Source organism: Boleophthalmus pectinirostris, unplaced genomic scaffold (genome assembly GCF_026225935.1).
Source record: "Boleophthalmus pectinirostris isolate CB_2022bp ecotype Guang Dong unplaced genomic scaffold, ASM2622593v1 HiC_scaffold_22, whole genome shotgun sequence".
NCBI lineage: Eukaryota > Metazoa > Chordata > Actinopteri > Gobiiformes > Gobiidae > Boleophthalmus > Boleophthalmus pectinirostris.
Window position 1 is genome coordinate 1012839 of NW_026571190.1, and position 12640 is coordinate 1025478.

At 48.3% G+C, this 12640-nt stretch overlaps 1 protein-coding gene across 2 annotated transcripts in view; it reads left to right on the plus strand.

The window, feature by feature from the left end:
- The window catches only part of LOC110157761 (calmodulin-regulated spectrin-associated protein 3), a 34819-nt gene extending 22208 nt beyond the window's left edge, over positions 1-12611 (plus strand). For both annotated transcript variants that reach the window (XM_055158427.1, XM_055158425.1), the window contains exons 9-18: positions 5-56; positions 175-236; positions 364-394; positions 523-2704; positions 2776-2897; positions 4476-4759; positions 5001-5097; positions 6147-6226; positions 6310-6428; positions 9829-12611. In XM_055158427.1, coding sequence (XP_055014402.1) covers positions 5-56; positions 175-236; positions 364-394; positions 523-2704; positions 2776-2897; positions 4476-4759; positions 5001-5097; positions 6147-6226; positions 6310-6428; positions 9829-10158 — 3359 coding nt within the window. In that variant the 3' untranslated portion in view covers positions 10159-12611. The remainder of the gene's footprint in view (positions 1-4; positions 57-174; positions 237-363; positions 395-522; positions 2705-2775; positions 2898-4475; positions 4760-5000; positions 5098-6146; positions 6227-6309; positions 6429-9828) is intronic.
- Positions 12612-12640: the final 29 nt, after the last annotated feature.

The following is a 12640-nucleotide window of genomic DNA, read 5'->3' on the forward strand; positions in this document are numbered from 1 at the left end:
TCAGATATGTCTGGAGTCCTGGACTGCACCAGCCCTGTCAGTGGACACAATAACAGGTACAGCACACACACACACGCACACACACACACACGCACGCGCGCGCGCACACACACACACACAATGAATTGTCTCCACACTGTGAGAATGTTCGCTGATTGATGTGCTCTTTTTCAGTGGCTCTCCTTCGTACATCTTCAAACAACCATTTGTTCCCATTCCCCCTGAAGTATCAGCAGGTAAGTGGACTGCCCTTGACACCATAATAGACCACATGAGAGACATAATAAGTGCATAGAGGAGACTCAGATCTCCCTGCGTGGAGCTTGGCCAGTCCCCTGACTGACTGTGTGTTTATGTTGACAGAAAACCAGAGTTGGGCGAAGAAGCAGATCAGGTACATGTCTGTGTGCTGGTTTTGTGACTGTGGCCTCACATTTGGACCTTATTTTAACATGTTCCTTTGGCTTTTGTGCTGTGCTGTGTGGTGTGTCCCTCCATCCATCCTCACCTCCATGTCTGCAGTGGCCCCCTGTCCGCAGTGGCTTTCAGCATCCCATTTGGGCTGGACAGTGATGTAGACATTGTCATGGGCAACCCAATCGACTGTGTGTTTCACCCCGTCAGCAGCGATGGCCTGGCCCCTGCCGTCCCCGCCATGACCTCCCCTGTGAGCGCCTACAGCCCTCCTGAGGACCTCAGCCACCTGATCAGCAGCTCCGCCCCGGCCCCTCGCTCGTGGGGGCCCTACATGACACCTCTGGGAGAGCTGCCCACCATCGAGGAGGCCCTGCAGGTCAACCACCCCAGAAAGAGCAGACCCGAGCCAAGGCTGCGGCCTGAAGGAGCACCCGCCGGGTTCTACCTGCACTCCCCGGAGAAAGAGGACTCCCCTTTGAGCAGCTCGATCCCAGCCCGAGGGGGCGGGAGGGACAGAGGACGCTCCTCTGACATGTCCCGAGACGATGACTCAGTGCTCAGAGACGGCAGTGTGGACTCTTCCGAGGCCTCCGATGACACTCCCAGGAACACGCCCGGGAACATCCGGCCAAACTGGGGTCGTCAGAGCACCCACAGCCCCAGTGGAAGCCCACGCATGACCAGTTTTGCAGAGCGGCGGGACACTCGGAGAAGACAGCCTGCTGCTCCTGGGGAGGAGGCCAGCTCAGCTCCCACCACACCAGGGAGTCCTGCTGTGGGAGCAGTCCGGCAGGACTCTCCCGGGACTCCAGGTCCTGACGCTCTGGTTCTGGGGGCGCGTCTGGAGGAAAAGCGCAAGAGCATTGAAGCGCAGAAGAGGCGCATAGAAGCCATATTTGCCAAACACAGGCAGAGACTGGGAAAGACAGCCTTCCTCCAGCTGCAGAGAGAGCAGGGTGAGGGGGGAGGAGACACAGGAGGGGACTCCACCACGGGGGACACAGAGGACCAGCTCAGCCTGGATGAGCGCCTCACACAGGTGGAGGAGCAACTGCAGCGGGAGGAGGAGAGGGAGCAGAAGGAAAAGGTCAGTGCCCCCCCACGGCTGGAGAAACAGGTGACTTTCTCCCTGGACAATAAGGACATGAAGGACAATAAAGACAATAAGGACAGTAAGGACATTAAGGACAGTAAGGAGCGAGGGGGTGGGGCCGGTAGCTTGGGGCCGGGGGTGCCGGAGTACACGGAGGTGGTCCAGAAGCTGAGTGAGGCTCTGGAGTGCCTGCAGAAGGACATGCAGAAACTGACACAGCAGCAGCAGCAGCTCCTCAGTGGACAGTGGCCCAGGACCACGCCCAAAAACTCCCCAAAGAGCAAACCCTCACCCTCAGCCTCCAAAACCCCTCCTCGCACCCCAACCAAGACCCCCACCAGGAGTGTGAGTAAGGCGTGGCTCATCCCTGCAGCCCCCTCTGTGTCCCACCGCTCTTCAGCCTCTGCTAAAACAGCCCTGTCCTCCTCTTGTCCCGCCCCTCGCACTAGAGCCACTACAACCCCCCGCAGCCCCAAAGCACACTCCCGACCCCATGCGTCCCACCCTCGCCCCTCAGAGCTTAAGTTCCCCCCTCTGACCCGCGTTCTAACCCCCCCACAGAGCGTGGACTCACTGCCCCATCTGCGGCGCGTGTCGCCCAGCAAGTGCCAAGTCCAAACCTCTTCCTCCTTCCGCATTGGGGGCCCCCAGACCCCACAGGAGTCCCCTCAGACAGCTCCCCCACCACAGCCTGAGGAGAGCACTTCAGACACAGGGTCCAGTGAGACCCCCACCCAGTTCAGCCTGGAGCTGGATCAGGAGGAGAGGAGCTCCACACAGGACATCCAGCAGCCTGCCGTGGAAAGCAGTCCCTCAGAGTGCTCCCTCCAGAGTGAGACCCTGTCCCTGTCTGCCTTCAGTGTGGGCCCTGATGGGGGCCCCGCTGGGGACAAGTGCAGCCTGATGGCCTCTCTGTCCTCTCTGGGGCCGGGTGAGGGAGGCAGTGATGACCACACAGATGAGACCCACGAGTTCTCCTCCGACTCCATGAGCGACCACACGGAGGGTGCAGCCGCGGAGGCGCGAGGACGAGAGCATGGAGCCCCACCCAGTGAGTCCAGCACAGAAGGACCCCCACCCAGTGAGTCCAGTGCAGAGGGACTGGCCGAGCCCTTCAGCAGTGACACCGGTGGAGAGCAGATTGAAGAGCTGAGTGGCAGTGCGCCCCGAGGAGGCGTAGGCTTCTTCTTCATGGTCAGACAGACTCTCTCTCTCTTCTGTGATCATGTGGTCAGACACAGGTAACAGCTGAGCTCTTGTTGCAGGAGGGTGCTCACAGAGAAGAGGACATGGCCCAGCGCAGAGCTGCTCTGTTGGAGCGACAGCAGAGGAGGAGTGAGGAGCTGAAAAGGAGAAGACAGTGGCATGAGCACGACCCAGACAACAGGTACCTCCACAGCAGCAGAGGGCAGCACAGGGAGAGTGTGCACGTGAAGATTTAAAGGGTCATGTTCTAGTTGTGTAGAATAGGTTCTACGTATAATGGTATCCTTTCTGGCAATTATGGTTATTTCCATGTCAAAGATATCCCTTTTTAGGTTTTAGGTTTTTAGGTCTAAAACATGAATAAATAAATAAATAAATACAGGCAGTGGACAGGGACAAACCTTATATTGGTGTGATAAGAGCTTATATAGGGTGACCATATTTCCGTTTGTGAAAACCCCGACACCTGGGGGGGGGGTTTGTGCAATTTTGCCTTTTTTTTTTACAGTGTATGAACGCGTGTTGTGTATTACAGGCGGGTAGTAATTACACACGGGTGGGTCAGGACTAAACCAGGTCTAAACCAGGACTAATCTTGGACTTAAGAGAGAAAACGCCGAGCAGTTTGTCCGCAAAACGCGATCGGGCAATTGCCTCGTTTAACTCCGTGAGGTGCGGAGCTGAGTCGGTTCTTTCTCCTGCGGTCACCTCCAAGCCCGTCCTGACGGTGAGTCCTGTTTCAGTTCTGGTTTAGTCCTATTTTAGTCCTGTTTTAGTCCTAGTTCAGTCGTGGATTAGTCCTCCTCTTCAGTCCTGGAATCAGTCCTGGGTTAGTCCTGGTTTAGTCTTGGTTCAGTCCCTGGTGTAGGCAGCGCAAAAGTTTGATATAATCTCGGGTTAACGGGCAGGTGCGGTCCTGTACTGCGCAGGTGCGGTCCTGTACTGGGGTCTCCAAAAATGGACCCGTGCGGGACTCTGTGCTGTTGGGCTCCATTATGGAATAAATGAATCTTCAGTTTGTTACATAAAGAAGGAGGAAAATAACACAAGGACGACAGCAGCAACAACTTTTAAGAAGTAAAAAGGGTTGCACCTGTCCTGTCTGAGAAAAGTGTATAAAGTTTGTGCTGAGGGGTTTTACAGCCTTAACACAGATATAATAATTGTAAAATATAAAGTTGACTACTTCGTGGATTTCACCTATCGCGGGTTATTTTTAGAACATAACCCCCACGATAAACGAGGGACACTGCACTCTCACCTCACAACCTGTGCACATGACCTCCCACTTGTCCCGACCGGGACGGAAAACGGAGAATTTCTTGTACAAGTCATTGTTAAATGTGCATTTGTGCTTCGGTATGTTGCAGACTGACCGACTGTTTGTGTTTCACTCCGTCTGAGTCACAGAGAACTATGAGAGCCGCTCAGTTTAATGCCCCCAACGAACGGTGCTGAAAACCCGGACATTTGCATCACTTTATAAAAAAAAACCCGGACGCCCCGGACATGACGCAAAATATGGACATGTCCTGGGAAACTCTAGCTTATATGACCATGATTACTGCTCTAGTAGCTGGGTTTTGCTGTGCCGAGTTCCATTGTGCACAGGGTTCTGTGGTGCACAGGGTTCTGTGGTGCACAGGGTTCTGTGGTGCACAGGGTTCTGTGGTGCACAGGGTTCTGTGGTGCACAGTCTCTGACTGACAGACTCTGGAGCTCTTGTCCCATTATCATCTGTTTTCTCCTCTGTCCACAGACCGGATAGGCCCGACCAGCGAGCAGCTTCTCCCTCTGGATCCCCGGCTGGTCACACCTCTTCCTCACCCACCGCTCCAGCCACCCCAGCCCGCCGTGGAGATTTCACGCGGGGGGAGTACGCCCGTCGGCAGCAGCTCCGCATCATGGACGACCTGGACAAAATGCTCAAGCAGAAGTCTACCGCCACAGGACGTGCCCCCAGCAAGAAGACACGAGCCCGCCCCCGCAGTATGACCAGAGAGGGCACCCAGCTGTCCCTCAGCCCTGCCAAGAGCACCCCAGGTCAGTATTAAAGACTACACCCTAGGTCAGTACTGAAGAGCAGGTCAGGTCAGTGAGGATTCTACAGGTCATTACCCCAGGAACAATACAAGTAAGTGAAGAACCTTCAGGTCAGAGGATTCTGTAGATCAGGGAAGACAGTTGAGTAGGTCAGTAAAAACACTACACATCAGTGAGCACAATTCTGGTTTGTCCTCAGAGAACACTCCCTCACCCTGTGTTGTGTTTCTTTACTGCTTAGGCTCTAGATTGACTAAAGTCTACTCACACTCGTCTCTGAACCTGCCTGCTACTGGTGACACAAGGAACAGCAGCGGTGAACTCACCAAACCCGACAGGTACAACAGCTATTCAAATATAAGTGGACCATGCATTTGGTGGTACTTCTGAGAATGCCCAGTCCTGTCTGGCCTCTGGAGCTGAGTAGCACTTGGACGGGAGACTAATCCCAGGAATACGTAGTGGGACAGCAGTGGTTCTAGTGGTCCGTACTGTTGTTGTTTCCTTTGCAAGGCACTTTATCCAACTTGCCTCCAGTGATTATGTATGCGTCGCTGGTGTATGAATGAAAGCACGAATATGTATGTAGGTGAAAACTAAACTTTTCTGAGCACTGAAGTCTTGAATGCAGGATAATACAGGATTACTCAAACATGCATTAACTAAAATAGAAAATAGAACACCAGTAGGCTAATGATGAGAGAACACTATTAACTGTTAACACTGTTATTGTTCAGGCTGTAGTAGGGAAGGTTACTTTTAAAATGTATTCCCCTACAGATTACAGATTACATACCCCAAAATGTAGTTTGTAACATAATCCATTAAATTACTTAAAGTGAGTAACGTAATCTGAATACTTTGGATTACTTGATTTTCTGTAGAGAAGCAAAGACCAGGATCTTCACATAAGATGTTCTATCTCCTAAAAGAAAATGAAAAGACAAGATTTTACTTAAACATATTAAAAATATTATTGATAGAAGAGGAGGAAACACGGTCCGCGGTGGTTTAGTCTTGTTAAATTCAGTTTTAGACCTGTTTTAGTCCTGGTTTAGACCTGGTTTAGACCTAGTTTAGACCTGGTTTTAGACCTGGTTTAGACCAGGTTTAGACCTGGTTTAGTGTTTGGCAATGAGTGGAATTACCGACGGAACAAAACAAAAAAAAGGAATAGCCCAAAATGTGAAAACAGGAAAATACCGCTATGTAATCCATTTATTTCAACAAAGTAACTGTAATCCAATTACCACTCACTGAAACAGTAACTGTAACTGAATACAGTTACTCATAATTTGTACTCTTGTTACATAACTCTGGTACATGTAATCTGTTACTCCCCCACACTGCCTGTAAACCATTTGTAAACCATTGTATTTGTCTGCAGCCGCCCTGCGTCACCGTGTAGACAGGACAAGGACTGTGACCCGGGCTCCAGCGGTGCCTCGTCAGCCCCAGACTACACGGGTACTGTCCCCCATTTATGTCCCCGATGTTCTTTATACTGTGGACATGTCCTGACCCCTCGTCCCCGTCTCACTGTGTCTCAGGCCCGAAGCTGTTCAAAGAGCCCAGCTTCAAGTCCAACAAGTTCATCATCCACAACGCCCTGTCCCGCTGCTGCCTGGCGGGGAAGGTGAACGAGGCCCAGAAGAACAAGATTGTGGAGGTATGGGTCTCAGGAGAAGAGGTGTCCCATGTGTACCTGCTAACAACAACTAGAATGCTAATGCACACTTTCAGCTTCTCTGATGGTAAAGCATTTTATAATCAGATGCAACTTAAACAATCTGTGCTGGGGTAAGACACATTTTGCTCAAATGCAAGGGAAAAACATTCATCTTTAAGATCAGAGTGCCGTAGGACTGAATCAGAACTAAATTCAGTGTTCTGTCGAAATGAGCCCCCAGCAGCTTAAATCGACAGTTACGTTTATCGATTTGTGCTGCTCCGTCAAAATAAGTGACCTTACGTTTTTCAGTTTACAGTTGTATAGATCCAATAAACCGTAACCCTGACCCTGACCTCTCCAATTTTACAACATATTTCTTTGGATTAGAGACGCGGGTTTGATGCTGTGATTATACTTTATACGTTAGTTACGTAAAGTTTCAACTTATTTATCTGAATTCATTTGGACAGTTGTATTCTGCTTAAACAGGCTCTGAGTAAAGGGAGCACATATCGACAGGACAATTTAACCATCAAATAATGTCCCACTGTAAAATCAAAATTATTCATTTAGATGAATTTGTTTAGAGGAGCTCATTTCCACAGGTCAATATCTTCTATCAAATAAGGCTCCCACTACAGAAGAGAAAGAAATGACTGGAAACACTGAAGTCTTTATATTAAATAGCATTAAATGAAATTAAATATTTAACAATGTAATGAAAATGAAAATGATAAAATCAAATATAAAATCCAAACTATTAATCATCTACTGTAGTGATTCTGCCACAAATCTAACACACATGTCGATGCTTAACTGGTCAAAACAAACAATAAAGCCAAAACACTTTTAAAATATGACTTGTTACTCCACTTCTGCCTCAGGAGCTCAAATCGACGGCATTTACACTGGAACAGCACTTGTGCAGTAGCGCTAGGGAGCTCAAATTGACGGGTAGTTCAAATCGACAGGACAACAGGACTAGGTCACAGCTGAGAGATGGAGCCTTCTCAGTGTCAGAGTGTAGTCTGGACACACTTGTATGTGGGTATGTAGGTAAAACAAGAATAAACCAGAAGAGCATTAGTATCATCAGTGCAAAGCCCTTGGCTCCTCAGCAAAAAGAGTTTGCATGTTCTCCTTGTGTCTGGTGAGTTTCCTCTGGGTGCTCATGTTTCCAGCATCAAGCAAAACATGCACCATAGGTCAAATCCTCCAGCTAAAGTAGCCCTGACCAAGACTAACTCAAGACATAGACATGGACATGGACATGGGTCCCCAGGCGCTGTACAGCGGTGGCTCCCTGCTCCTGACAGGTTTCCCCAGAGCCACTGAAAGATGGGTCAAAATCAGAAAATCAATCTGTCTCTAAAGGGACTGATAAAGTATAACTTCCCTTACACATTTACACTAGGGGTGGCACAGTTCAAGAAAAAAAACAAAAACCCTTTGGTTCACTTGTCACGGTTTGGGACGTGTGCATACCGTACGGTTTCCATGGTTCCCGGCTTGCGTGTTGTAGCCTCGTGCCCGTATGTGACCTGTTTCACTTTGGCGCAAAAGAAGAGGTGAGGAGGATGGGTGCTGCGCATCACGTGTAGAAATGGCAAGTAGGAGAGAAGAGGGCCGCCTGGAGATGGAGGATGCGCCCGTGTCGTTGCCTCTCAAACCACAGCCGCTGACACGTACAGTGGAGCCAGACTCCAGTGTGCACTTCTGGCTCCGTTTACGTGCAGCACTGACTCTGTGTTTGTCAGTGGGAAAGACTTGACTGGGTTTAGCCACTTGTATCAGATCTACAGTGAAACTAACAGCTGAACACACTTGTATTTATTTACCTTCTGTACAGACTCACCACGGCAAACACACGGATCTCAAAAGTAAATTTTAAAGCACTAAATAACAGTCTTTGTGGAGCTGGGCTCTTTCACACGACACAGAACTGCCCCAGGAGCACGATGTGCTGATGGTAAACACACAAGTACAACCAGAGATTCATGCTCTCTGTGTGTTTTGATGGGGATACACACCTACGCTCGTGTAGAGCATCAAAAAAAAGGATGGATCCTATTTTCTGAAATCTACGCGTGCTAAACGTGCTGCTCCATACGCGCCAGACGTGCATGTGCATTGGAGCCGCCCTCATTCACTTTCCATGTATTCTAAAAGTTACTTGTCCAAAAGTTGCAGTTTTTACGCTTGCGTAGAGCGAAATTCGCACGCCAGGCCTTTAACCTTGCAGCCAAAAACTCAGTCTCACTAAACCAAGTATCCCGACTCCTGAGGACGGTTTGGAAGGTGGTAACATTTTTTTCTCTGAAGCACAACAGCTGCCTATGTCCAGTAATAATGTGCTTAAAGTCAAGTCCAATTCAGTTTGTGCATGATTACATTACTAACTAGAATTTTAGAACTTTTTTAATGCTGTATCCTAAATTGTGGATAATTAAGCACACATAGCATATGATGAAATATATTTCTGGAGATTAAAAATGTATTAATTAATTTTAATTAATCATTGTATTTATATAGCACCTTTCAAGATACACAAAGCACTTTACAGTTCATTATTCATTCACTCGACACTCAGTGGTGGTAAACTACTACTGTAGCCACAGCTGCCCTGGGGCAGACTGACTGAAGTGAGCGCCATCAGCCCCTCCGACCACCACCAACACTCACACACACACCACTTTCATACTAGGAAATGTGGGTGAAGTGTCTTGCCTAAGGACACAACGACAGTTTTTGCCACTGGCGCCCCATTGGTGGCACTTAGAATCGCCAGTGTCTCCCATCCAAGTACTAATCAGGCCCTGATGAGCTTCTGAGATCTGACGAAATCAGGCTTTAACAAGCCGGTATGGCCACAAAAAGAAAAAAGATTGAAGAGATTAAAAAGAAAAAAATGACAAAAAGAACCTTACCGAAAACCGCGACCTTAAACCACAATACAAACTGAACCGTGAATTTTGTGAACTGTCCCACCCCTAATTTACACAGGCAGCCCTCGAGTCCTCTCCGTCACATGTTCAGTGTCTTTCTGTCTACAGCTCCAAAGCTCAAAATGCTCTGTTCCACCTTGTGATGTCACAAAGTGGTAGTTTTCAACAGCTTCCAAGTGTTGAGTGGATGAGGACTATATAAATAAAAACTTAAACTTAAGCAACCTTTTAACAAATGATTCTGGTGAGAGTGTGTGGAGTTTAAAAGCTCAGTGGAGCACTTCCTGTATTATCACATGACATCAAAAGATGGAACAGTGGAGTGTTTTCTGTTTTCTGATGAGGAGACAACACTGTAGTGGATCAGAGAATAGTCTAATATGGGCCCATTAACTGAAATGTATAATTCATGATGCAGCTCCAAACCCAACACTGCCCTCTGCTGTCCACAGGAGATGGAAAAGAGCCCCGCTAACCACTTCCTGATCTTATTCCGGGACTCCAGCTGTCAGTTCCGGGGGGTGTACACACTGAACCCGGACGCCCAGGAGCTGGTGCGGCTGACGGGGGTGGGGCCTCGCTCCGTCAGCTGTGCCCAGGTCCAGTCCATCTACAAGTACAGCTCCGACCGCAAACAGTTCTGCCCCATTCCCTCCAAGACCCTGGGCATGAGCGTGGATGCCTTCACCATCCCGGGGCCGCTGTGGCAGGGGGGCGGGGCCGGGGGCGGAGCCACCAGGAGAGCCAGCATCACCAGGAAGAGCACTGCCTCAAATAAATGAACTCTAATACCTGACCTCTGCTCTGTGCTGCTACAGTTCTGAACTTGTTGTTTAATTAGGTTGAATAGGCTTTGGTTTTGTGTTTTTTCTGAAGGGTCCTTAGCCTGGCCAGCCCCCAGACTGTATAACAGAAGCAGACTAAGAGAGTGTGGTCTCACCATGCTCCAAATGACGCCAAACAAGTCTAGCAGTTATAGGGGTAAATTTGCTGAGCTAAGTTCCACAATAGGAATGACTGAGTATCATAGCAACCAAAGAGCCAATGAGGAGCGAGGATGCACAGCTGGTTTAGCAGAGAGCAGGCACTGAGCTACGTTGTCAACCAAAGTCTAGCTGGAGCGACTTCGGCGAAAGAGGACAGCTCATTGTTATTAATGTTCATATCTTGATGCTCACTTCCTGTTTGAAAAGTGGAAACTGTCAGGTTGGCTCTGTGCATTTATAAATACAGTCTGTGGGCCAGGCCACAAGAGACCAGAACTGGACTAACCTCTTTGTACAGCTCAGAAAGAGAGCGTCAGGCTGGTCAGGCTACAATATCCACACACAAAGTGCTTTTTTTACAGTATCTTATCCAATTTGCACAAGTTGTTTATTTTGTATTATGTTTTTTATAAGATTTACCACGACCCGTAAAGAGAAAGTGACTCTCCCTCAGCACACTGTAGATATCAGGGGACCATGTCCACTCCTCACAGTGCTGTGATGTGTCAGTGTTGAGGAACCTCCCCACATGTCTGAGCCTGTAGAGCAGGTGTATTCTGAGGGCACTAGTGGGTTTATGGATTGTATAGAGTCAGAGTCGTTCAAACCAGGACGGCCAGTACCAACGCTCCCCATTAAGCAGATAACACACAATGCACAGCGGTTTGCCAACACAGAGTAGGCGAGTTTCAGCTGACGTCATTGTTATTAAAAGCCCGCGTTGCTGCTGGGAAATATTTTGGTCGGAGGCAAGAAACACGGTAGCGTCAAACACAGTGCGTAACCTTGCGTATTTCTCCCCGATAATGGTAAATTCCTGCTGCATTATCGGATGCACAAATAGAAGCACGGAAGAAGGAAAATGTCTTTTTCGTATTCTGAGTGAAAAGAACCACTAACGGTGAATTAAACGGCTTTCAAACATTCGCAGAGCAAATGTAGAAGATCCTAACAAAGCGTGGACTCCAACAAGTTCAACAACACATCGAGACTCTTGGAGGTTTTCATCTTTTCTGCTGTGAATGGCCCAGGAGTTTCCACCAAGTCATTGTGGATATCACCCAAGTGAATATTTGTCCAGGTAGTTGGCGATTCTGACCAGAAATTCGGTTTGGTCCAAGGTTTTGTCGGGGTTGAAAAGGGTGATTTGGCTCCGTCGATGTTTATGACCAATTTCTGGTCAAATGGTCTTGGGTCCTCTGCCGTTAGAGTGGATAAATTACCGGGATCAATACCCTTTACGTGCTTTCTCGCTCCGTCCGTCATGTTGAATTAGTGTTTCTTGCCGCCGACCAAAATAATTCCCAGCATGCAACGCGCGCTTTTGTCAACAATGAAACTCACCTATACCACCTCCCCTCAGCAGGTTCTGAGCTTCACATGAATCCTGCACATAAACTGAGAATGAGGTAAACTCCCTGATGGTTTGGTCCTGTTCAAGTCCTGTTTAGTTGCCATGCTATAAAGTGTTTGCCTGGGATCCAGAACACACACTTCTTTAATGCTTTACAAAGATGTGAGTCTGGTCACCGGAGTTCAGATGGGCGTGATTGACAGGTGGATCAAGGACATGCATGGTCCACCTAAAAATATGTCTGCTTTTGAAGAAAGAAAAGGACAAAATATGACAGGGGACTGAAACCTGTGGTAGATTCTTGCACAATCAGTGAGTGAAGCACTAAACTGTTACTCTGGCCCTGGCACACAGACAGTAACAGAGCATTTCAGTGCAGTCAGTCTTACCATTGCCAAAATTCTGACAATATTGTTATACTTGGAATACATAAGTAAAAGTTAGACTCCTAGGACTGGATGGATGTTTTATACAGCTACAAACTGTTTGGATCTGTTTTGAACACCTATTCTAAAATACCACTAATGGTTGTGTAGTAAAAACAATCATTTATCAAAGTAGACATTTGTATCATATTGTTTGTATTGTATGATAAATCACACCATAATAAGCTCTCCCATAATAAGGAGGTTGTGGGTGTCTGAGTGAAGTGCGCATGTCCTCCCTGTGTTACTGTGGCAGAGTGGTTCTCTCTCCTCCATCCAAAGACATGCATGCAGGTGAGCTGGAGGTCACAGTGGGTTGAACGTCTGAGTGAATGTCCTGACATGTTAGCCCTGTGTGTCCTACACTCCAGCTCTGCCCCCTGTGGATAAGCAGCAGTAGTGCATCATAAGTTTCTTCGTAATCTTGACATACTGATTTTTACCATGACTTGTTGAATGCTGTAAGCACTACACTGAACAGTAAATGAATAAAGATTTG